This window comes from Babylonia areolata, chromosome 20, assembly GCF_041734735.1.
Source record: "Babylonia areolata isolate BAREFJ2019XMU chromosome 20, ASM4173473v1, whole genome shotgun sequence".
Lineage (NCBI taxonomy): Eukaryota > Metazoa > Mollusca > Gastropoda > Neogastropoda > Buccinidae > Babylonia > Babylonia areolata.
This window is the reverse complement of record NC_134895.1, coordinates 30511930-30539266: the sequence shown is the minus strand read 5'-3', so window position 1 is coordinate 30539266 and position 27337 is coordinate 30511930. Positions and strand designations below refer to the sequence as shown.

At 38.1% G+C, this 27337-nt stretch overlaps 2 protein-coding genes across 2 annotated transcripts; both read left to right on the top strand.

The window, feature by feature from the left end:
- The first annotated feature begins 42 nt into the window (after positions 1-42).
- Positions 43-10866, top strand: LOC143295394 (elongin-C-like). Its single transcript, XM_076607066.1, has 4 exons — positions 43-170; positions 2016-2187; positions 4645-4693; positions 9269-10866. Exons 2-4 carry the CDS (start codon positions 2019-2021, stop codon positions 9408-9410), a joined length of 360 nt encoding a protein of 119 aa, XP_076463181.1. The 5' UTR covers positions 43-170; positions 2016-2018; the 3' UTR covers positions 9411-10866.
- An 11555-nt stretch (positions 10867-22421) lies between these two features.
- LOC143294581 (uncharacterized) lies at positions 22422-23102 on the top strand. The gene has a single exon (XM_076605955.1). It carries the CDS (start codon positions 22422-22424, stop codon positions 23100-23102), a length of 681 nt encoding a protein of 226 aa, XP_076462070.1.
- Positions 23103-27337: the final 4235 nt, after the last annotated feature.

Sequence of the window (27337 nt, the reverse complement as noted above, 5' to 3'; positions counted from 1 at the left end):
AAGAAAGGGAAGATTGGATTCTCTCCCTTGAGGAAGAGACGAGTTGGTCATGTGACTTACATCCGGGTAGTTGTTGGTAAGCAAGAGAACCAAACTGGAAGTGAGACCAACATTCTTGCTTGACTTCTCGACATAATCAGGGACGAGTATCTCCCTGTTTGGTTATTTCGGTAGGTCTGTGTTGAATATGATGTTTTTATCCACGTGTAGTGGACGTGAGCGACTCTGTATGATTTTATTCCGCATTTTGTTCATTTCCATGAAGGTGTAAGCTCACTGTCCGTGTTTAGTTTCGTGCAGAACACAGTAGAATTCAAGTCAGTGCCGGCTTGAAGATAGTCAATCTTGTGTCACATGTGCAGTTCAACCAGCCACTCATTGTTTATAATGTGCAGTCGTATTGTTTGGGCGCTCTCTGTTGACCTATCGTGTATATTTTTTGACGTGAACGTTGCTTGTCTGGTTGGTTACCTTGGGATAGTGAAACAGTTTTTTGTGTGCAAAACTCAAGGCCCTTATTATAGGTCAGCGTTAATAATTAAGTCGTAACTGGTATCCATACAAAGCAAATCCAGGTTTTAAATGGTTATGTGTTAAAGCGAAGGGGCGTCGGGGGCTGGCAGAAGCAACCACCACCACTACCACAACCACCACCAAAAAAACAAAATAACTTAAAAGCTATAAAGATAAACATTCTCGTTTTAAATAGGATACTGCCCAACATGATTGAGGCACATTCATTTCATGCCACTGATACACAGAAGGCAGGCTGTTCAGGCAGGCTATTCATGAGTATCAGTAGTTATTACTGGCTCAAATATGAAATCCATGTATTCACTGGAATGGGCAATAGTAAGCTGATGATTTGTTCACTTTTGGTACATTATAATAATAATAATTATTATTGTTATAAAAATGTTATTTATATAGCGCCTAATCAAATGATAGTTCCAAACTAAAATTTAGTAAAAAGAAAAAAGATATAAATAAATAGATGTGATTATATATAGAATACTAGTATATGATTTTCACATAATTTATTATACAGACACATACATACTACACATATATAGATAGATACATCCATCCATCCAACCATCGTATGTACGTACGTACATATGTACGTATGTATGTGTGTGTACGTACGTGCATACATTCATATACACACATTCATACATAGATACATACATACATACATTAAATTTATAAAACTTAAAGCTCACCAGATTGGATTCATCACATCAGTTATTACCAAATAGTGTTTTACTTTTAGAAATGAATATGAATTAAACTGTACTGTGTGAACTGCTTGAAAATTAGTTGTGTTAATACCTCTGGGTATTATTCAGTGAATCAATGGTGGTTTAAGCTGTGTAAAAACATTTTAATGGAAATGGCCTGTGGCTGTGATTTACAGAATCACTTTACTCTTATGTGCAATACTTTCTTCAGAATTTAGAAGGAGAAAAAAAAGTAATATTCATTTCAAATACACCGCCCTCTTTTTCTGTTCTTGTTTTGCTGCCCCTGTTACTAGTATTAGAGTAGCATTACTCCTATGCCACTAAGTGACTCATCCCACACAAAACACCTAGGTCACCAATGTCAGTGCTACCAGTTTAGAGAGAATGTCACACTCCGAAGGAGACCCTGCACTGCTACTGACTTGAGTTGTGCTGGTCTGATCTCTCATCTAACAGAGGTAACATTGTTGTGTTGGTCTGATCTGTTATCCAACAGAAGAAACTTTCACAGGACACTACCATCCCAACTAAACAACTTTGACTGGAATTGAAATGATGATTGTAATTCATAGTGATAAACTAATTTTGCTTTTCATACTAAACTGATTGTTTTTGTTGTTGTTGTTTTAGTTCTTGTGAAGGGAAGTGATCTTTCCTCAAGGTTGATATAGATACTTTTTTTGTACACATTTGTATGATATTTTTAACTTGTCCTTTTTCTTTGCAATGTGTTAATGATTGCTTTTTTGGTTGTTTTTTTTACTTGTGCAGAAAATGTCGGACACAAAAGAGGAGAAAGGAGAGGATGAGAGGGCTTTTGGTGGGTGCGAGGGACCTGATGCCATGTACGTGAAGCTGATTTCGTCTGATGGTCATGAGTTCATTGTCAAGCGAGACCATGCTCTCACTTCAGGAACCATCAAGGCGATGCTAAGTGGACCTGGTAATAAGATTGTATTTATCAGTCATACTGTATGTGTATGTGAACATGAAAGCAGGGATGCCGGAAAAGAAAAAACTGTATGTGGCATATTGTTAAAACATAAGTTTAGGATGTTTGTTGTTGGATCAAACTGGTCATTGTCAGGATTGCAAGGTTTCATTTTTGTAGTTTAGTAGTTTCCTGGATGAATCTTGGTTTCAACCCTATTGGCTGGTTTTATGTCAAAGCGTGAATTAAGTTGACATCTCACAATACCATAGTAAAATTACTAACAATAACCCAAATGGCGAATTATTGTACAGTCATGTAATACAAATGCAGCTTGATGTTTCTGCAGTGTATGGTTTTAACCCCTAGGCTGCCTGCATGACAAGATAACTCATCATGGCAAGCATGTATGCTTCGCTGCCACAATGACGAGATAACTCGTCATCGAAATATTCTGACTTTTCCCTGGTTTGCATTCACTTTGTTGACAAAAATAGTGGTAGCTTTAGCCTGGGGAATCTCTCTAGATTCTATTCATAGCTAGAAACCACATCTACGTCATGAAGCAGTCCTTTATTTGAACGGTTTGGTTGGGTCACTGTCCAAGTATTTGCCTGACTTCTCTCCTCGCTCGCTCAACAAAATGTCAGACTGACGCCGTGCTCAAGACATGCGATCGTGACGAACTAAATCAACCAAGATTTTTTTCTTCAGCTGATGCTGAGAAAGAATTGAAGCGTAAATTCAAAGGAGAAGATAGTGATGAATATTTATAGGACGATCTGATAGAAAATAAAGGGAGCAATCAAGAGAGTGGCCAAGTTGCGACTATTAGTGAGCGATGCCGGCTGTGCAGATGTTAGCAGTCGACAGAACGACCGAATTAGCAGCAGAGCGGTATTCTTGCATGCAGCCAACGCGGTCTGATGAGAACTGAATCAAGTGACCGTGTGAGAGGGGTGAAGAGGAGGGGGGTGGAGACTGAGGGGGCGTGGCCTCACATCCATCTTATCACTTGGAGAAGTCACGATGTATTGTGTATCTATCTCTTAAAAAATATATATATATTGTGGTTGTTCTAGTATGATTTTTCAGAAAATATGATGTTTTTGTGCAAATTACCTGACTAATGTTTGTAATGAACAAGTTGAAAATGTGACAAAAAACAAAACACTGATTTCAAAACAACAGCATGTCGCTAAAAATATATAAAATGGGAAAACAGCATGTGTTTTGTATTCTTTATTCATTTACCTTTCAGAAAATATATACTTTTATGGGTCTTTCTCCAGTAACAAAGAGCACAGAATTTTTGGAAAATTTATACCCGTTTTTTGTGAAAAAACCCTGGCAAATAGATTAAAATTAAATTTTATTTTCCTGGCAGCGAAAGGGTTAATGGGAAAAAGCACTGGCGTCACAACCACTGTGCACAAGACAGAACAGTATCATTACCATGAGAGAGTTGTGAGTCCTTTATGACAGCGCTGTCAAATAGTAGGGTTTTTTTTGTAGATGGAAACAGCATGAAAGCAGTAAAAGATCAGGTGGGTTTTTTGTTGTTTGTTTTGTTGTTTTTTTTGCTTTAAAAGGGTTTCAGAAATACTGGATTAATACCGACCAGTGACAAACAGCAGCAGAATTAAAGACACATAAAAGCTTTTACAATTTTATACCTGTTCAGTGCCAGAGAACTTTGTAAAAAAAAAATTTTTTGTCGGTTTCATCACTGTCAATGTCCTCACCTTCGAGTTCAAACGAATCATAAGACAAGACAGCTCCATCTCTCATCATTATACTCATACAAAATCCTTAGCACAGCATGCGGAGTTGTGTAAATACACTGACTCGATGACTGAATGACTGGGACCACAGACTTCACTTGAACTTGAAGTGTCCAACACTTTTTTAGCATGTGAGGCAAACCCTCTTTAGATGTGCACTCCATGTGGTCCAGTTAAATCGTTATTGATAAAAAGGGGTGTTCCACCTGATGAATGCTCACTTAAATAGTATATTTGTAATCCAGACACATTAAACTAATCACTCAGTCTGTATATGTTCATTGTATCAAATTCCAATGAAGGAAAAATTGAAATAGATGCAGGATGTCAGTGGATGTCTTACAGACACTATGGCTACACTTTTTGCAAGATGTCATCTGATATCTTTTTGTCACTTGAAAATTGACCACTTGATCATCCCTGGAAGGAAAAATTTCCATTTTCGCAAACAAATTCTTGCTATATCAATGGAGAACAGAAAATTATTAACATTACATGTAGTATTTAGAATTGAAACTGTGTTGTAGAGTAAAAAATATATAAGATTTTAATTTCAGTTGTTACCAGTATGGCTGTAGTATACTGACATATTATCCATGCACAAAAATCTGATAAAATCTGCACTGATTGCAAGTAATTCATTTCACATTATTTGACTGATTTGATTTGAATGTTCATTTTTCAGGCCAGTTCTCTGAGAATGAAACCAATGAAATCAACTTCAGGGAGATTCCGTAAGTATTTCACTCTTTTTTTAATTTTTTTTAATTTACAACACATCACTTTTCACAGATGTAACATGGAAAGAGACTAAATAGTTTACCTCTGTCATACAAAAATGGGACAGTGTTCAAGCAAATAAATGCAGAGGTGGACACGCAAACATGCCATTATCATAATCATAATAAAAAAGTGCATGTGCACATGCATTGTTGTATCAGACTGACACTTTTAATTTGCTCCATATGATAGCTTGTTCTGGGTCTGTGTGTTAAATTCTGGACACAAGTTAATTTTTCTTTTTGAAAATTTAGAGTGAAAAATTGGAAATCCTTGTAATAACACCAAAGTCATGTAAACTTGATCCCCTGTCAGCTAAGCTTTTTTTTTTCTCATCACATACACCCAATCTTTAACAAAAAGTAACACCACGAATCAGTCACTTCTGCTGAGATCTAAAATGCAGTCTTACAAAACTTTTTTTCTTTTATCCAACCTGGATCCAAGTGACCTTTAAAAAAAACAACCCAAAACTACAGTACTAAGTGCTTTGAGATTTTTTAAAAGTGATATGTTACATAATTGCCATTTTAATCATTGCATCTAGCTATTAGATGCCAAATAATTGCAGAATGCCTTGCTGAATGTAACCTCACAATAGTTGATAGTAAAATTGCAGCGTTTACTTCTAGGGATGTGAGAGCTATGCAGAAACGTGTAAAGATTTATTTGTATTTATTTTGAAAAGAAACAAAAACACATGAAAATTATGTCAGTTTGACGTGACTGCAGTGTATATGGGTGAATGAAGAAAATGGGCATACATTCCTTGTCTGGATTTTGTAGGCTTCGCTCCCTTTTGTGATAGTATACAGTCAGTGCATTTTGGAAAACCCCAGAGGCAGTTCCTGACATCTTTGCAAATTTGGTGTATCTGACAACAAAATCAAGATAAAAAAAACCCCAAACAAACAAAAACAAAACAAAACAAAAAAAAACCCAACCTACTGCCACTTTGATTTCATCGATCCCAATAATGGAAGACTCGTTTTTCCACTTTCTATGTTGATCAACAAACTCTTGTGCCAAACACAAACATATGCATTATTTAGATTTGAGAGTCAATTATTTTGTCATTTTGATCAAGTCGAGATACTTATCACAACAAGCAGACACTGGAAACAGCACTAGCAAATCCAGATTCTTTTCTGTATTCTAGACTAGAGTGTACCAGTATGCCGATAAATGATTTTATGTACTTTATTTTGACAGGAGAACCACACACGCACACACACACACACACAAACGTGGTGCACTTGCTTGCTTGCACACACGCTGTTTACCATGACTCACATGCACAGACACCCCCACCTCACACACATGCACACACACCTATACACTGATGAGCACAATGACGCACATACATGTGTGTGTGTGCCGTTCCTGCCCACACCTGCATACACACAAATACATAAACACGCCCACCATTCCTAAGGCCATTCTTCATTTTACACAACAAAAACCGTAGCACTTGATGTCAATATGTTATTTTGATCTGTGATCTACAGTCGAAGTGCCACTGTTTCATCCACATTGTGAGCAGGAAATATTAGGTTTTGTTTATGCGCCACTTGTCTCTCATTTGGACATAGTACCGTAAAGTTTGGTCTATTGAGTGCACTGGTATATAAGCCACACCCACTAAATTTTGGAAAAAATTGAACTTCATACGTATATAAGCCGCACTGGCTTATAAGCTGCACTTATTTCCGGTACTGGAACACATACTGATACTACAGAAAAGTCAATACTGTAGGTTATGAAATAAACATAAGCGGGAACAACACAAAGAAAAGCAAGCGAAAATACTGCTAGTGCCACAAAAAAATAAAAAATAAACACAAAGAAAATAAGATCCATAATTTAGGGATAGTTGCGTTTATTCAACGTCATCCTGCTCACTGAATCTACTGAAGTCTTCATCTTCAGTGTCCGAGTTGAAGAGAACCAGCACAGCTTCCTCCGCCATCTTGTCACTGACTTCAGCCTCGTTTTCGCTTCATGAACATGAACGCAAAGTGGAGGTCGCTGCTGGTTTGCCGCTTGCACTGTCATCTGCTAGGTCGATAGTCTTCAATTTGAATGCTGCATCATAGGCATTACGTCGTGTTTTCGGCATGATGAGGGTGTACGCTTGAGCATAGTAGAACTGAATGCTGTTCTGAAGGCTTTAATGTGTGGGGATTTGCTTTATAAAACGTGAAAAGTTAGCACACTATCCTGAAGCTCATCCAAAAATTCATGGACAGAAATCATGATTTTGGTGAGTTGAAGGGCAGCTAAGAATAGACGAGAACGTGACACTCCCGGGATTGTTAAAATTCTCAAGTAAGCCGCATCATTGTATAAGCCGCAGAGGTTGAAGCTGGGTTAAAAAGTCGTGGCTCATAGACCGAACTTTACGGTACATTTCACTTTTGCCATTCTCACATGGTTGTACTTGTAGTGTGTGACATCATGCCTTGGGAGGGCTACCTTTTCTCTGTGTGTATGTGTGTGCGCACTCATATGCGTGGTCATGAGTTGAAAGAATAGAAGGGAACGGTGATACCAAATAAATGTGAAATCAGTGTGTTGAGTGTATACATCAGTATGTCCCATCCATCCCTCTCCTCCTTTTTCTCTTTCTCTGCCCTCTGTAACACAGACACCACAAACACGCACACACATACCGTGATATGCGAACACACATTCACAAATACACACACACACACACACACACACACAAACACATCACTCTTATCATCTCACGCACATGTATCATGCCTTTTTTCTCGTCTCTCTCTCTCTCTCTGTATTGTTATCATTTCAAAGGTCCTGTTTGTTACTGAGAGTGAGAAGGAATTGGACAGACGTCGACAATCAAGTACCCAGATCCATGCTGCACAACCATTCTCGACTCGTACCACCACAAACAGGACCACTCAGTTCTGCCCCCCTGTCACTCCATCTAGCTTTTTCTCTTACCTCTTTCCTCTCTCCTTATGTCTGTCATAATTGCATCTTCTCCCTCCTCCCCTCTTACATGGACAGACCAGAATTGGCAGAAGGGATTGAGGTAGCATGGCATGATATTAACTTTTTTTTTCTGCTTGCCCAGTTGGGCAAGTCACTGAAAAATCCACTTGCCCGGACAGATTTTGCACATGCCCTACTTTCAGACTTGAACATTACATGTATCTTATGCACACGCTCGTGCTCGCGCGTGCGCAAACAAACACACATAGAAAGAAGCAGTCAGATCTTTTTTTAACTGACGTTTGTTTTATTGGGTTTCACAAAAGATAACTTGTTCTGAAGAGCTAAAACAAATTTTCTCTCTCACTGGCATGTTTTCACTGTCGACTGGCAGCCATAGAAATTCTTTCAGCTATTTCAGCTGAAAACTGCGTTCTCTCTCCTCTTCTGTTGTTTACGACGATTCAGATTTGGCTCTTTATCAACAGAGACGGATTGTCTCATGGAAATTCTTTTGGGGGCTGCATGATAGCTCTCGTTTTCCAATGTGACTTGTCACAGTCTGACTCAAAACATAGTCTGCTACTGTGCTAGACGAAGAGTCTGACAGTTGGTATCAGGAGCATGATGGATATTTTTTTGAAAATACAAATGCTAGACTTGAAAAATATTACTTGCTCAATCGGGCAAGTTCAGTAAGGACATTATTTGCCCAACAGGATGATCTGCTTGCCCCGGGCAGTCGGGCAACCATTAATGTCAAGCCCTGGGTAGAGAACATGGGTGGTGGTGGGGTGAATGGGGTCAAAGACCTGTTCTGCAGGGTCAAACATATCAAGGGGCATTGTCAAAAGCTCCGTTTCCATGCAACTGCCATGTAATTGTAAATTTAACAGCGGTTTGGACCACTTTACCTTCCCATATTGGAACTGTGTCCCAATTTAGGTATATGCATACCTCATTGTTTTATTGTGTCAGGGTTACCCCTTACAATTCTCTAGAATTCACACATCATACACACACACATGCAAAGTGAATGCCAATGCCATACACACACACACACACACACACACACACACACACTGGTCAGACAAATGATACAGATGATGAGATATGTTAGGGTTGCTTATTCTTTTTATCCAAACTTGTTCCTCAGAAATTGCTAAATGTCCCTCAGGATTTCAAACAGGCCATGACAGCTCTCAGATTTTAGGCCAGTTTGAAACATTGTTTCTTCTTCCATTTCATTAATGTGTGCAAGTTAAAAAAGAAAAGAAAAAAGTATCAACCCCTGTAGAACAGTGAAACGGCAGTTCCTGCACAGTTTCTGGGGTTGCAGACATTTTTTTGTTGTTGTCAGCTTCAGGGGGGTTTTGTCCCTGACTCCTAAGGCCGTCTTGCTCCTGCACCCCACTAAGGGGCTCGTAAGGCCCCATGGCTTCGGTACGCTTTTCTGTGTAAGTCCCTCTCACATCCCTGTACTTATTGCTAAAATAGGGCTGATGACATATATTGCAGAATGCTTATGTTCCGCATACAAGGTTACACAATAAAGCATGCTGTTTGTGCAGGTCTCATGTGCTGCAGAAGGTGTGCATGTATTTCACATACAAAGTGCGGTACACCAATAGCTCCACCGAGATTCCGGAGTTCCCGATTGCACCAGAGATTGCTCTGGAACTGCTTATGGCTGCCAATTTCTTGGATTGTTAAACCACGTCAGGGGGTTGAGCTTGCTTTTTTTCCTTTCCTTTTTTTTCTTCTTTTTTTTCTACATTTTCTCAGTTTTTAAAAACTATCTCATTGATGATTTTTTTTTTTTTTTCAATTTTTTTTTATATGATACATTTCTTTCTCTTTGATGTCTTTGATCCTAGTAAATACGCATTCTCAGTTTTGTCCATCCTAATTCTTACATAGGTTTTAGCAAGAACATGATTAATTTCTGTAAAAAATTTTGATTATCAATTAATGTGTTACAAAAGTTTACATCTCCCACATATTAAAGTAAAGGTGGGTGTAACAAAATATTTTATTATTTGTTGTTTTTTTTGTTTGTTTTTTTTATAAAGGAGTTATTCAGCAATTGCTTGTTTAATCTGGAATGAAATAATAAGCTCAGTCTTTGAAGGTAGCAGTGGAGATTAATTTTATTCTTTCTGGAATTTGTCTGTTAGTCTCAGATGGTTTTCTTTCTGTTTCTTTCAGAATGGAACATGGGAATAAATATTGAATGATGGTAATGTTCTTGTTGCTGTATTGAAAACCCTTGCAGCAGCATTTTACTGAAATTGTAATGGAAGTCGAATGAAATTCTCCCTTATTATTTCATTATCTGCATGTCCAAAAATTTTCTGTTGTCATAGAGTATTAGGAAATGATCCACTGATATCGTATGCATCTGTATGCAATATTTTGATACTTTATAACAACTGTATTTCTTGTCCATCAGTTTTTGCATTGTCTGTGCATGCTGATGTAAAGTGAGTGTTTTTGTTCAGTGGTTAGGTTTGTAAATTAAGTAGTGTGAGATAATTTGCCTCCTTAGATTTTTTTTTTTTTTTAATTTTGCATAACTTCTTTGCCTAGGCCTTGTTATGCAGCTTTCCATATGTATTGCATTTATTTTGGGTTTTGACTTTCAGTTGTGGTGATATTATGAAGATTACTGTATCACAGTTTGTGTACAGCTGAAAGGTGATGGCAAATGTAGGTTGTGTTTTTGTGTGTTTCAGTGAATTGCATTATTTTCATGTACATGCATTGTTCCTTGAACAAGCCTCACCGCCATTGCAACAATCAATTTTTTTTTTTTTTTTTGTCCCCTTTCACAAAAGGCTATAATGGTGTGGCTTTATTTCTGTTGATTCTGTGCACACATATCTCCTGCTAGGGGTTTCCCTGCCATTTGTTTGTACAAAGAACGTACCCTCCCTGTGTGTGCACTATTTGTAGAAATGACTGATTTCAACTTGTACAGAGTGCATACCTTCTCAGAGTGTGTGCTGGTCATAGACAGAAGCTGGTGTACACACTTAAATGTGCGGGTCTTGTTATATGATCGTTTGGTTATGTAGGTGAAAGTAATGGTGTGGTTTCTTGTGTCTTGTTTCCCCCCCCCATAATTGACAGATGAAAATACATTAAAGATGTTGTCTGTTTTCTAAAATGTCTCTTGGTGGTATGAGAATGTGTGGCAGCCTGTTCATGTCATTGAGATTCATCATTTCATGTAGAATATATTATCTCATGATTTTCTGTTTCCATAACTCTGTTAACAAAGGTCGTATCAAAAGTTAACTTTGTTCATTATTTGCTAATATTTTTCTTTGCAAGTATCTGATGACTATACACATTGACTGTGCGAAAGCAACTGACTTCTCATTGGTTCGGAATATTTGACTATATTTGGGAAAGCAATTTGTGAATTTCATGGCAGATTTTGATGTTGTACATATACACACTCATACCTGCACATATAATTTCTTTCATGGGTTTTACACATGGTTTGTAACTGTATTTGTAGTGACGTAAATATCCTTTTACACACATTAAAGTTGTTTTGTTTTTTTAAAAAGAAAAGTTTTACAGATGGTTTGTATATGGAGTGATGTAAATGTTTTTTTATGGTTTTACACTTCGTTTATCTGTCTTCTTATGAACAGTTGTCCTGTCTACACTCTGTTTGTTGATTTTTTACCAAGAAGCAATTTTTAACTTAAAGAGCTGAAGATAATTCTTCCTGGAAATATTCCTCACATCAGTTTTTCTTTACATCAGTTTTATCCAGCTGCCATGTTAAATGTCACATACTGGCTTGATAGGTCTTAGGTTGTATGCAAGTTGCTTTTAAGACCGGACCATGATTTGATATGTTCTGTCTGTTGATATCAATGCATCCCCACTTAATGGGTTCATCAGACCCTCTCCTCACAAAGGAACATTTCAGCAATGCTGTGAGCTTCAGAGCACATACACACACATGCACACACACATAGAATATACAATGTGTGTGTGAATTTTCACACACACCTATGTATAAAAATTTGAATTTATATATATATAAGAAATCTATACACACACACCTATGTGTAAAAATTTGAATTTATATATATATATATATAAGAAATCTATACACACACACCTATGTATAAAAATTTGAATTTTTATATATATATAAATTCAAATTATCTACAAACTGACCAAAACAGTGTTCCTGTTCAGAACTTAATAAACAAGAGAGGCAAGGCCTTCAAGACTCACTTGTGATACACTTAAAAAAAAAAAAAAAAAAAAAAAATCGATAAAATGTGGTCTGTATTTGTTGTTATAAAGCTTCGGGTTAAAAGAAAAAAAAAAGTCCTAACGGCAGATTCAAACCCCGCGTGTTTGGATGAGAAGAAACTGTCTTATCCATTACACTATCGTGGCTCCTTAACTGACGCTCAAAAATATATTTAAACATGCTTTTTTTTTTTAAAGGGCGATAAATCGATTGCGGTATTTGCATTGAGAACGCTGTTCAAATCATATTATTCTGGTGTATCTTGGGCATTAAAAAAAATCTTTAAGGACAATTAAAAATTCTTTTTTAAGTCCGCGGTAAAGTAGACGTGGCTATCGCCTCAATCAAACTGCAACACGTAGCCGTTTTCTCTGGATCTAGATAGACGTACAAGTTTTGTTACACCTGGTTGACACGGTCGATTCAATTTCTCTTTTATGTTCATTCTAGTTTTATAGTTTTAAAGTTGATATGAAAATCGAGTATTTTGTTAAACTAATAACATGTAGAGCCAAGTACAAGTACTTCTAAACGTATGAAGTGAAAAGGACTTCATTTTGAGAAAAGTCAAGACTGGAAATTTTTGCGTTTCATCAATTCAAGGGTATTAACTCTCATGGTTTATTATTTTTAACTGTGAATTCCGACTGATTCTATGGATATCTTTATGGCAGTTTGGGGCGTAATCCAGTAAGTGATGAGGCGTTCACAAATCTTTCTCTGAATAAGTATTTAACGATCTCCATCTCCAACTTTCCATCACATGTTATCGTGTATTGTCGATTGAATATGGGATTGAACGGGCAGGTCAACAACTTGAAACAAAATGGCGTCCTTCGTGTTCACAAAGAATATGAGCACGCGCTTTGAATATGTATAAATATTTGTACGCAATTGATTTTTGCCCATGACCTTCAGGGCTCAGCCAATAGATCTATTAAGTCCACTCGTATTGATTTTAGTATTTTCCGAAAAAGACCACTTGGGCGAATGAACATAGTGAAAGCCCTGTACACTGAGAGTAAAACACACAAGCTTTTTATGTATTGAGTATAATTTCAAAATGTAATGTTTAAGATGAGAAAGATCAGTTTAAAGCAAATTAAGTCCCCTAGCATTAATTACAGATTAATTTCCCTTTTTTACTATCTGCACTAAAATGTTTGCAAAATAAATATAATTTCCATGCTTAGTAAAAGAAGTTCCTATTTGAACAAAAAATGATAAAAAATGACTGCTCTTGTTGTTGTGTCAGCCTATCAGATCAAAGTGCCAAGTTTCGAGAATGAAAACAAAAAAAAACAAAAAAAACAACAACAGTAAATGCAGTTTGCATATAATTTGGCTTCTTTTTAAATTTTTTTTGTGCCCATCCCAGAGGTGCAATATTGTTTTAAACAAGATGACTGGAAAGAACTGAATTTTTCCTATTTTTATGCCTAATTTGGTGTCAACTGACAAAGTATTTGCAGAGAAAATGGCAATGTTAAAAGTTTACCATGGACACACACACACACACACACAACCGAACACCGGGTTAAAACATAGACTCACTTTGTTTACACAAGTGAGTCAATAAAAATGGGACTTCACTAAACACATTCTAAATCGAAGAAAAAATATATTGAGTCTTTATATAAATCTCAATGTACAGTAAACTCTGGCTATACTGGCCACTCTGCTGAGATAGACATAGGGTGTCCGCTGTAGCTGACACATCGAGTATAGCAGCCACTTTTGCCTTGTGGGTGCTATATCCGATATCTCCAAATATTACAGAAATATACTGGTTTAACCAATGTTCCCAGACAGTTGGTGCTGTATGCATATGTAGTTGTGTATTGTTGATACAAACAACTGTTTCCTGCGCTCTGTTTGGCGTGTGTGTTTAACATTTCTCATTCTCATGAATCCTGACTATAAAGTGTTATTTATACTAACTGGGCCCCACATGCATTTTATATAGTTCTGTGTTTATGTTTGCAAATTTCAATATGTTTTTTTTTTTCCAATGGTGGTTGTGATGCAGAGAGAGACATAGGAAAAGAGGGATTAAGTGGGAGAGAGAGAATTTTCTTAACTGTGTATCTGGCAAATTTTGTTATGGTGATGAAAAACACATGAACATAACATATCAACAATAAAAACACAAAAATAAAATATATAAAGCAGAATATGGGCCCATTGTACTAATTGAAGAATACTCTGGACATGTACTTAATTTTCTATGAAATCAGTCACTGGCATGAAATAAAGGAATTAGGTGCAGTAATGTTAAACGAAATCAGTCATTGAATAGAAGTTAGATCTAATACACCCAGCAGAGAAGGTTGTGGACATTAAACAAAATATAAATTTGTTCCAAAATTAAACAGGGCTCTGGACATGTATTGTTAGTTGAATCATTTATTAAACGAAATAGAAATGAGGTCAAACACACCCAGTAAAGAGGGCTCTGGACATGTATTTTAGTTAAGTGATTAAACAAGATATAAGTTAGTATAGTCAGTAAAGAGGGCTGTGGACATGCATTTTTAGTTCATTTATTAAACTAAGTATAAATTTGGATGGAAATGTCACAACGGCACTGGAATTGTTCTTTGTCAGTTTCTTTCTTGCTTTGTGTAGAATAGAGTGCTGTGTCAGCAAGTTTCCCCTGACCCCCCAAATCCCCCCCCCCCCCCCCAGCTCCCCACCCCCCGAACCCCCTCCCCTCCACATCCATCTCCCACTCTTAAGTTCGTTTCCATTGATGCGTGCATGTAGATGACAGTTACGCCCATGCGATCTTTTCCAGGAATGAAGGCAACAAACAAACAATATAGAAATAGAATTATGGCTATGGATGATATTGGGTGGGAAGTAGGAGAACTGATGGAAGGATAGAGGGAAGAAAACAGCAGGAACAAGAGAAGGAAAGTCATAGTGGAGAAAGGTTAAAACACTTGTCACATGGAATTGTATTTTACGTTTAATTTGTTTTGCCTTTTACTTATTAATTTTGCTTTATATTATTCCTTTCTTAGTCAGCTTTGAGTAAAAAAAAAAAAGAAAAAAAAAAGGTATTGCACCAGTGACAACATCTGAAAATGAGAATGATAGCACAAGGTCAGATACTTTAATAACGCCTTCAGATGTCTGTATGTTTGTGTTACACTAACTTCGTAATGTCTAGACAGCCTTTCTTGCAAGTCAGTATTTTTAGACCAAAGTTGTAGCCTTGGTCCTCGTAGTAAAAGAATGATAGACCTTCACTGCCAGTGATATCTGACAAATTATTAGATACTCCTGGGGACGGGACTAGCCGCCATCAGCAATGTCTGACATGACACGATATCCAGAGACAGTACTGGAGAACAGATCTTTGATGGTGTACACAATGTCCAGTATATCCAGAGTTTGGTGCAACTGGTGACGGAAAAAACATAGCAGCTATAAACAATGTCTGGTATATCCGATGAATTTTTAGTCATGCTAAAAGCCGGGCAATTTCTTACTATGACGGTATAAGCAATGTCTGGTACAACTGGTGGCCAGTAAAGATGAAGCGTACTGTATTGTGTGTGTGTGTGTGTGTATATATATATATATATATATTTTGTTGTTGTTTCTAAAAGCCTTAAGAATGAAGAAATTACAGGTTTTGAGATTTTAAATAAAGTTTTGTTACACAGTTTCTCCAGTTGGAAGAAGTTACTTTGGAATGTGTTCAGTGAAGTCCCATTTTTAGTTGTCAGTTCTGAACAGGAGTGCTGTTTTTGTCAGTTTGTAGTTGTACATAATTTGAATTTCCTGTTGAACATGATGCATCATTTGGACCATGACTAATCCAAGGTCACAAGGTTAAAAAATGAATTTCAGCATCAGTACCACAAAAATGAAAAATTAAATGTAAGCATAAGTACTACAAAAATATCATTTTGGTGAAAGGATGCAACACCAAAATGCTTCAAATTGTAGGTATTAGGTTTACAGTGCTGTGGACTTTTGATTTCTTTTTGTGTTGGATGGATTGTAGATCTATCTGTTACAAATGATTCTCCAACTCCACATTATTGATATACCTGTTAAAGAGACCCCCCGCACCCCCCCCCCACCCCCCCCCCCCCCCCCAAAAAAAAAAACAACAACAACAAAAATCAAGAAAGAAACGAAAAAATGATTACACAATATATTTGCCATTTGATTTTCTGTTCAAGTATGCTTTGAAGCACAATATATTTACAAATTGTGTAGCTCGTTTCTTTTGTTCAGTCTGCCATGTCTGTTCTTAACCCTATTTGACTTTGGTTCTTTTTTTTCTTTTTGTTGTTGTTTGTTTGTATTGAGTATTTTGTATTTAATAGCTGGTTTTAGAATTCTGATTTTCCCTTTGATCTCCTCTGAAGGCCAGGCCAGTCTGTGTGCATCAGGAATGTGACCCCCACACCCCTCCCCCCTGCGACCGCCTCCCCTCCTCCTTGTAGACTTTTATATGGATCAGTGTGCATGCTTTGTTTTCTTTTTAAAATGAATTAAACTGATGATCTGGTACAAGGGTGAACTAAACTGATGATGCAGTACGAGGGAGTGAATCCGAAAGAAAATTTTCAATGGCGAGAGCTCAGTAGTGATATATGGAAATCACTGCTTTGAAGCTGCTCTTACACTGAGGCTAGATGCCTGGTCTTCACCATGCATAGTTTGTAGCAATCAGGAATTGTTTCTTTAGAAGTCTGTGCTTTCACCAAGGGCGCAGACGGGGGCGGCAGAGAAAGAGCTGGTCCGACAACGTCAAGGAATGGACCAAAATGACGATGCCAGATCTCCTCACGACAGCTGCCAACAGAACGGCGTGGCGAGCTATGACATCTTCCTCATGTCCCCCCAACGACCCCAGCGGTCAAGGGAATGAGTGAGTGAGTTTCACCAATAAACAAACATACAAGTAAGAGAGGCAAGGCCTACAAGACTCACTTCTGATACACACTTAAAAAAAAAGAAGAAATTTCGATCATTTTAAAAAACTTAACGTGTGTTCTGTATCTGATATTTTAAAGCTATGGGTTAAAAAAAAAATCAAAAAAGCAGATTTCAACCAAGCACGTTCGGTTTGAGAGTAAGTTGACATATCCTCACCACTATAGCTATAGCGCATCTACTAATGGCATTCAAAAATTATTTGAACATTTTTTTAGTGATAAATTGATTACAGTATTCGAGGTGTTAACGCCATTTAAATCATTTTATTTTGCAATATCTTGGGCATCCAAGAAATTCTTTAAAGTCTGCGGTCAAGGAGATGCTGCCATCACCTCAAGCACACCGCAACATGCAACATGAATCCGCTTTCACCAAATCTGCAGAAATTCTGTTCGACAGGTTCAATAACCGACAGAAACTACATGGTCCATTCAATTTCTCTTTAATGTACATTCTAGTTAATTCAATATCCACTTTGAAATATTAGTATGCAGTAAACACGTTGATGATGTAGTTAGTGTCACTATGTGTTCTGCCCAGAATTTGTATTCCTTTTAATTGCGAAAAAGAAAACATGTCCTGTCATCTTCAAACCCAAACATTTTTTAGATTTGGATCCTCAACAAAATGGTCCAGAAATACAGCTTAATCTGTAAGACTTACAACTTGTTGGTATGACTGAAGATTTTTTTCCCACTATTTTCAGTCAACATTGGTATTAGCAAAGTATTTCCAGTGAAAATGACAATGTTAGAATTTACCATGGACACACACACACACGCGCGCGCGCGCGCGCGCGCACAAACCAAACATTGGATCATTACATAGACCATATTGTTTATACAACTGAGTCAAAAAGAACATTGAAGAGAATATGACAGGTTTCAGTGTTTTTCCCGTTTCACTCTCACCTGGCCAGCAAGCTTTTCTCAGATACGACACACTTTAGTTCACATGCAATTTAATCAGAAGTGAAGAGCATATACAGTTTCATGGGGGAAAACAGGACTCATTTCATGAGCGAAAAAAGAAAAAAGATCTGCAGAAAATGTTGATAAGAGGACTTTGGGTGAAGTGGAACTGTATCAAAACTGCATATACACATACACAAAAAAGACATATAAAATTGTACAAAAACATGAAATTGTGCATTGTACAGATCAGTTGAAAAAAAAAAGTTTTGACTTTCAGGTTGCAAAGACTTTTAATCTCAGGAAAGTGATAACATTATGTTTTGCAGTGACAGAAAAGTTTTTTTTATGCTTCATGGATCTGGAACTCCTAAACACCCAGGCATTAGTGGAGTTTGTGCATAGGTAAGGTAAATGCGCTTGAGATAGACATGTAAAAGGGGGCAGACAAACGCAGTCATGAAAGTGAAAAATGCTTAATAATGGGTGGACAATTGTTATTGAAATTCTACAAAACAGAAAAGGGAAATATGTATGTAAACAAACAACAACAACAACAAAATGAAATGACAATGTACAGTCAAGCAAAAAACATTTTCCAGTTAAAAGAAGTTAACACTGTTGATGAAAAAAACAACTGACAACAACTGAATAATGAGTAAAGCATAATATGCACATGTAACACATGTACATTCTCTCTGTCTCTGTCTCTCTCTCTCTCTCTCTCCCTTCCCCCTTCTTCCCTCCCTCTCTGAGTCTCTCTCCTGAAAGAATACCAGAGTGAACAAATATGAATTTATTAATCAAATGTAGACATGTCCATATGACCATTCTCTACAATTCCAAGAACATAGCAGCATCCAGAACAGAGAATGCATCACAATAGTCCACTTCAAAGTGAGGAATCTGCTCGTCCATGGTATAAAGGAGTTGGTGTTTGTATAGCATGTACAGACACAGTGTGTTCACCACGCGTGACCTGTCGACAGAAAGATGCACCCAGAGTTGTTAAATCCACAAACTTGTCTCCTTTTCAATAATAAACATGGTTATTTTTTGTTATGAAGGATAAATGACTCCAAGTAGTTGCTGTTGGGTGCTTACCGCCCATTAGCATATTATACCTACTGAAACCTACTGAGAGCTTTTTCATTTAGATTTCATTTCATTTACTCATTTTAAGTATGCACCAAAGTTGCTTATTAAACAGTTAATTATGACAGGATATCTTTTTACTGCTTCAAATTTTCTTCCATGTCCATTCCTTTATTTTACTTTTAGATACTCATTTTTCAGGACATAGTTATCAGCATAGTGCATTATATACTGGATTGGGAAGTTGATAAAGAACTGTCAGTTAATGGATAAGATGCATCGTAAGATGACCTATGAGATGTATGTCTAACAGATGTAACTGATTAACTGTTTATTTACTAATTCATGCTGATGTGATGGATTATTGATTTTCAGATGCATAGGACAGGATGAAGAATTCGTTTTTGTTGTTGAAATAGTTAGAATTTTGGAAACACACAATAATCATATGCATGTGCAGTCACACAGTTTAGTCACAGGATGATTTTATGAAATAAGCAGTCACTGAAGGTAACGCATTTTGTGCATTTTGCTTACATCTCTCTCTCTCTCTCTCTCTCTCTCTCTCTCTCTCTCTATATATATATATAATTATGATATGTATATATATATATATATATATATATATATATATATATACACTTCAATTTCCTGCATGTAATACATCATTGACATCATAGTTATGGAAAATTCTGAGTCACTTTGTTACTAATGTTGATTGAAGTGATAAGTTTGGTGGTTTATCAATTGGGTGATTATAGTGCCATACTACAGTCATCATTGTCCTGTCATACGCTTAAGGCAGAATATCAATGTCATCGTCAATGTTGTCATGTCACTGGTTATCACTATTTATTATAATGTTATTAAACATAAGTTTATTATTTGTAACCTTTTGTTTTGTATTCATTTACTAACATGCTTTTTACTGCACACAGACAGTGGATAGGTCTCTCGTGTAATTCATGTAAATGTTCAATACACGCACAAGAGTAACAATGTTTTTGTCTCCTTGTGGTCCATTTTTCATTTGTGTAATGTCTTTGGTTGCCTCAACATCGTTTCATTTCAGTTGTACTATTTGTGTCCTTGTTCATCTCTATATTTTGTCTTTTATTAACACATTTGATTGAATCTGGTGTGTTACCAGAGGATGTGTAATGCTACTTTTTTTCTTTCTTTTAAAAATTTTATAAAAATTTTAGTGTGCACTGTATAAGACTTTACTGTTTTTAAAAGTTACCTTTCCAGAAACCTCATATTTGAAACTGTAATTTTAAGCAAAACTGAATAGGGTCTACTTCAAGTGAGTATTCTGTGACAAGTGAATCTGAAACCTGTCTACTCAGCCAAATGACAATGATTCACCTCAATATTATTCTGACACTGACATTGTCATTATTTCTGTCATTTATCATGGTCATGTGACATCATCACTAGCACTGCCGTTGTCATTCATTCCAACACTCATTAATCCCTAAATCCACCAACTCAGCCCCCATCCACACTCGATCCACTCCACCCATACTTACTGGTAGTGTAGGAGGAGATGATCTGGCGCGGGTCTTGGGCCTGCGAACAAAGTTTTAAATTCAGTAAGCAGGTTTAAGTGGTTGATTCACTGACCTATATTTAGTTATCAATATAGACAGGCACATAGGCACATTCATTCATGCATAGATAACGATAACATTTGAAACATGAATTAAATAACCACTGAATTGGTTAAGTATAATTTGTACATGAATTATATGGCATACCCTCCAGAGTCTGCCATGACCAGGACAAAGAAACTTGACAAAGCAGACATATAAACAGTTCAAAGCATTAGTTAATACAAGTATGCAGTGGAGCATCATATGCCTTTGTTATGAAGGGTTGGGGGTTATGACTGCTTTAGAAATGCGTTCCTGGTTCACTTATACTGACAAGTGAAGTACATGAAGGACTTTTTTTTCTGACTGCTCAAGTGATTACTATTGCCCAGATGCATATTCTCGAGAGAGAAATCCACTTACACATCCAGAGAGAATTGTCAGTCGCCAGACCTGCTTGAAAACACTCCCCAAATACGTCAGAAATTCAATTATGGACTCCGATCCTTCAAGTCTAACGTTACCCACTTCCGAATGTCATTCCTCAAACAAGCAAAAACCATGAAAATAAACGGCAATATCCACATTTCTTCCCCTCCACTCATCTATGTGACTGACGGAGTGAACGTCCACGCAATGTTGTGAACATTACTCTTCCCGTCTTGAGGGGACAAATTGTGGATATGCCAACAAACAAACAAAAAATTATTCGTCCATTATTTATTTCACCAATATGCAGTTCCCCATTCCCTGTGAAACAAATGGACATAAAGAAAAGGCAAACGAATGACATACCCGGGTTACCCAGAAGATCGACAACTCTCTGGCTGCTGGCGTTCACCACTTTTAGAGGAACGTGGAAGTCGAAACCGTCAAGTGAACGGAAGTTCACGAACCTACTGGTCGTGCCCCGTACCTGGGGTTCGGGGGTCACGACCTGTTCCTCGACCTGTTGCTCGGGTTTGGGGGTCACGACCTGTTCCTCGACCGGTTGCTCGGGTTTGGGGGTCACCTGTTGCTCGGGTGTGGGGGTCTTCTGGCCCTCTTCTGGTACCGCGTCGGCCATCTTCAAAATAGTGTGCAGCAGATGGGACTATTTACATCATCGTTACCATTCTGTGTGTGTGTGTGTGCGTGCGCGTGCGCGCGCACACACACACACACACACAGGTTCTTATTTTTGCTCTTTCAACTGATATGACTCATGTACAGATATAGTTGATAATTGTCGAATAAGAGGAAGAATATAACAGGATAAGAGGAAAGTGGGGCGGGAGGAGGAAAGGGAGGAGGAACGGAAACAGCAGTTAAGCAGGCTGATACGATTACTTTTTGCCCCCCTCTCCTTTCTCTGTCATACTATCAGAAAATGCGTCATGCTTGGAAAGCCTTGCGGCGGCTTTTCGTCCCCACAATCTGATCTGACCTGATCTGATTTGACTTTTGGCAATATCCACATTTCTACCACTGTGTTCTTTCCATTCAGTTTCGTTTCACAGACGGAAAAATCGAAAATGTGTTTAGAAAACATTGTAATATATATATACTGAGCCACCGATCGCAACGAGTCTGTGTCAACGGAGCAATGTCAGAGAGAGGAGAGGTGACAAGCGACATCCCACAAGGCAGTGTCATCGGTCCAGTTCTGTTCTTGATGTACATAAATGATCTGCCCCGACATGTCCAGAGCCATATCAAGTTATTCGCCGATGATACGAAGGTTTTTGCAAGAAACGACAATGATACTGCCATGGCAACACTGCAAGACGATCTGGATCGACTTCACGATTGGTCTACAAAATGGCAAATGCGGTTTCATCCTGATAAATGCTCAGTCATGAGAATAGGGAACCCAAAGACAGACAGGAAATACCACATGAAAGGCCATAATGGACAAGGGGAACTGATAGTTGTGGAACTAGCAGAGAGTGAGGTAGAGAAGGACCTTGGCGTCCTGATTGACAAAGGGCTGACCTTCAAGAACCACATCAACCAAGCGACTGAAAAAGCAAACAGATTTCTTGGAATCATCCGAAGATCTTTCGACTTTCTCACCCCCGCAGTCTTCATCCAACTATACAAGTCTCTAGTTCGCCCGGTTCTCGAGTATGGACACACTGCATGGCAACCCCGACACAAGACACTGTGCTGCGAACTAGAGGACGTACAGAGGCGTGCCACCAAGCTCATTGCATCACTGAAGGACAAACCATATTCAGAGCGCCTTGCTGCACTGAACCTGCCCAGTCTTGAGCACCACCGCCTCAGGGGGGACATGATCGAAATGTATAAATACACGCATGGTTTGTACTTGACCAGCCGCCCACAGATCAGTTGCTATCAAGGCAGAGACACAAGAGGGCACAGCCTGAAGTTGGACAAATCACACTGCAAACTCAACATCAGAAGCAGTTTTTTTGTTCAGCGCGTAACCGCCACCTGGAACAGCCTGCCAGACAGTGTGGTCACAGCCCCATCAGTCAGTGCTTTTAAGAACAGGCTCGACGCACACTGGAAGGAGCTACCTGCAAAATTCGACCCAGATTGCTACTATTAGTCACTGTCGATATCTTGCGCCACGTATGCGTATGTATTTTCAGTTGTATTAGTGAGATCTGTGAACAAGCTCCAAAGAGCTTCAACACGGACACAACCAGTAACCAGTAATATATATATATATATATATATATATATATATATATATTTCTTCCCTTGTCAAGAGACTAAAGAAGACCAAAGTGAGGAGGGGAGAAACGTAGAGTATATATTAGAATCTTATTAACCAATTTACAAGTTTTTCCGTCTAATAAACGAAAAAGTTCAGGGGAAGAAATGTGGATACAGCCCTTCTTTTGATAGCCCACAATAAACACATCGACGGTTTTGATATATACAAATGAAGCGGCTTTCCGTATTATTTTGTGAAGATGCAGAAGAAAAACACACCCAAATTTCATTGTGTTAGTGAATTGACACTTTCCCTCCATGTTTGTTATCTTAAGTTATCAGACACTATTTTGTAAATTGAAAGGTTATGAGCCGAAAGTGGGTGTGTAAAGCGGGTATCTTAGCTTTCATTCCAAACATGTACAACCATCGAAATCCAAAACAAACCGAATGTGAGCGCGAGAAGCAGAGAAAACGGTACAGTAATGTCAACAGTGACAAGAGGAGGAGGAATACGAGGATCCCCCCCCCCCCCCCCCCAAAAAAAAAAGAAACCCAAACAAACCAATAAAAACAACAAGACAAAAAAAAACAACAACAACAACAACAACAAAAAAACCCACAAAAAACAAACAAAGAAACAACAAAAACAAAACCCAACAATAACCCCGAAACGATAACTGTTACAAAGGATTCATTAATTTGATTTGATCTGTCTTTCATGCCAATAACCCAGTCGACCACACTGGCCGATATCGGGGCTGAAAAACCGTAGACATAAAATATTGATTCCATACAACCATTTGAAAAGGAAGAAGAAGAAAAGGCAAAAGTATATTGACGTACATTAACCTTGGACACGCTTCCAGCGTTGATCATTCCATCATTTTTTCACCAAATGATAAAAAACTAAAATGAACAAAGACGATGATACATTAGACAAACATGACATAACAGGCATGCTAAACCAAAAACTGCCAACGGGCACATGTCCTGCGCAAAGAAAGAGTGCCCGATTTTCAAGCCAAGAAAAAGACAGAAAATATTCAAGGCTTTCTCGAAAAAATATTGGTGAATGGACAGAAAACAAGAAAGGAAAAGAGGACAGAAAGAAAGGTAAGAGGAAAAAATCCCAAACAAACAAAAAAATAACAACCCAACAACAACAACAACAACAAAAAACCACCACTACCAAAACCCCCAAAACACACCACAAAATTTCTAGAATTGCACTGAAAATGCTACCGGCATCACCATGTGAATGATAGCAGAAGACCAAGAGAAAAATCCACAACAGCAACAACGTTTGCACAAACACACCGTCAAATGAAACGTTTGCAAAAACGAACGCTGTGCCTTCTCTGTTTTTTTCCGAAGAAAATGAGGAGGTTGTGTGGTTTAACTTGAAGGTTCGATGGTAACTGTTAAGTGGTCACAGAAACCAGCCAATGACAGACAAGGAACAAAGGTCGGAGATTTTGTTGTTTTTCTTTAAGTGAGAATGAATTCTACTATGGCGTCCAATTGGAAAAAAAAAAAAAAAAAAAGCGGAAGCACGTGCCACACGCGTGCCGTGTGCCTTATCCATGTCATTTGCCTTTTTTTTTCTTTCTCTCTTCCATTTGGATAACATGACTTTCTTTTTCTTCTTCTCTCTTCTTCTTCTAGATGGGTAGCCAACATCGACTTGTCGATGAATCTGCCACACAATTTCTTTTCCGGAGAAGGTGTGTGTGTGTGTGTGGGGGGGGGGGGGGGGGGTGGCTGTTGTTCGGAGCTGGTCAGAGGTTGGCCACCCTGGCCTGGTAGGTTGCCAGGGATGGCAGTGGCGGCTTCAGTGGGCAAGTTGATCCATTCCGGGATGGTTCCAGGAAAGAATGTCTCTACGCTGCACCCCCTCGATGGTGTTGGTGTCTTCAGTGGTGTGGGGATCCCACACGCAGCTGGCATACTCAAGGATAGGGTTCTTCTTCTTCTTTTTTTAATTTTAATTTTTGTTTTTTGATTAACAGAATACATGAATACAAGAGGGAAATTATACATTGAAATACACGTGTATTACGAAACGTAAAGTGGTAATACATCCAAATAAAGAGGCTAGTCTTTCACATTTCGCTTTACAAAACAAGGCACCAAATACAAAAACAGCAAAGTGCATTCGATAAGAACACACATTTCTTGCAATAAAGCTATTCTTCAACCCTTTCTGGCACCCTTGACTTTTTAGCAACTTGTATGTCTTGTTTGAATTGACAAAACCTTCTCAACAATTTGTGATATATTTCTGGAACAATACTTACATTTGTGAAACGGAACGCGATGTAAGACAGCCGGATCAACATAAAAGTAGGCTGCAGTATTGTGGCGAAATAAACCTCTCTCTTTCCTTCCTCATCACAGGCCCATGCACGCACACACGCGTACAAATACTGTCAGTTATATATGCGCGCAAACACACACACACACACACACACACACACACACACACACACACACTTTTCAAAATACATCAATTGCATAATAGAATGTATTGGGAGGTGTGGTGGTCAAGGAAGGATAGCCTTTCATGGGGTTATTTAGCGTACAGAAAAGTAATTTGGTTAGCCAAGTTGGTGTCATCTCGATAGTCCGACATGTCAATTCGACAATCATTAATCCGACGTGGCAATAGTTCGACGTATAAAAGCCCAAAGCGGCAATGTCCCGACGTAGCAATGATCCGACAGAGCAACAGACCGACGTGTCATCAGTCTGACACTTTTTTTAATATTTTTTTACTCTTAGTCTGACCTGACATCAGTCGGACGATCTATCGTCCGTAAATATGCAAAGCTCTTAATCACACAATGCCTACCACTTACGCATCTCTCTCTCTCTCTCTCTCTCTCTCTCTCTCTCTCTCCCCCTCCTCTCTCTGTGTCCGTCATCTGCTTCTCTTCCCCTCTCTGTCTCCCTGACCCTATCTCTGTCTCACTTTGTCTTTTTGTCTCTCTGTCTCTGTCTTCCTCTTCTCTCTGTCTGTCTGTCTCTGTGTTTTTGTCTGCTTCATTCACTTCCCCTCCTCCTCCGCTGTTCTAATCAATCAATCACTTTATTGTCTGATACAGAGTACTGAAATTAGCCTTCAGGCTCGTCATAAAGAAAATCAACCCTTATTTTAACTTTTAAAAGTGAAGACATTCATTCTATCATTTTAAATTAAAAGACTCACACGAACATGTCGGGAGATTGTTGGGGGTGAGGGACGGAGGGGCGTTGCACCACCAACATCACAGTAGACTTGTTAACAATATGAATAGTAAGGTTTGACAAACAAATACATTAGTTTATAAGTCTTAATCATAAAATTAAAGTTGGTTATGAATACATATATAACAAGGAACCTTTAAAAATACACACATTCACACACACACACACACACACACACACACACACACACACACACACACACACACACAGGGCCACAATGCAAGTTTAAGAACAAAAAAGTCGCAGATTAAGACCATTCCATATGTAGAATAGTACATTATTCATAATATAAAATACTAAATGAATAAATAACTTCATCTATTGGATTAAGGCACACAAAATCTAGATATAGATCACAGGCATGCAAATAAAAGCTTAATTTTGTAGGTAACAAGATAATCAAATATAAATCACACTGCACTGCACGACAGTTGAGTATAGTCAGTGTAAAGAGGCGTTTAAAACAGATAACGCTGTAGGAACGAAAGATTTTTAAAATGTTTTTCTTTGCAAGCGGCATTTTATACCGTCGACCAGAGGGAAGCATTTCAAAACAGGGGTACTGGGGGGGAGAGCAGTCATCTGTAATCTGGGCAGCCTTCCGCCTCGCTGCCTGGTGGGAAAGATCATCTAAGGAAAGTTGTTTGGTTTAATTTTGCCAGCAATGTTCACAGTTCGAGTTAGCCGTCCTGTTTTTCATACTGATACTTCTGTACCAAGAAACAACGTTAAAGATTAAAATGCTTTCGATGATACTTCTGTAGATGTTCTGTAGTATATCTGGACTAACATCAAAAGCTCTAAGCTTCCTCAACAGATATACACATTGATGGGCTTTCTTTACTATCATTTCTATGTGCTCATTAAAAGAAAGTT

What these genes read in the sequence shown, in the direction of transcription:
- LOC143295394 (XM_076607066.1), top strand. Translation starts at nt 2,019, where the DNA reads ATGTCGGACACAAAAGAGGAGAAAGGAGAGGATGAGAGGGCTTTTGGT. An exon ending in GGCGATGCTAAGTGGACCTG is followed by an intron (nt 2,188 to 4,644) that starts GTAATAAGATTG and finishes TTCATTTTTCAG; the next exon opens with GCCAGTTCTCTGAGAATGAA. An exon ending in ATCAACTTCAGGGAGATTCC is followed by an intron (nt 4,694 to 9,268) that starts GTAAGTATTTCA and finishes CTGTTTGTGCAG; the next exon opens with GTCTCATGTGCTGCAGAAGG.
- LOC143294581 (XM_076605955.1), top strand. Translation starts at nt 22,422, where the DNA reads ATGAAAGGCCATAATGGACAAGGGGAACTGATAGTTGTGGAACTAGCA.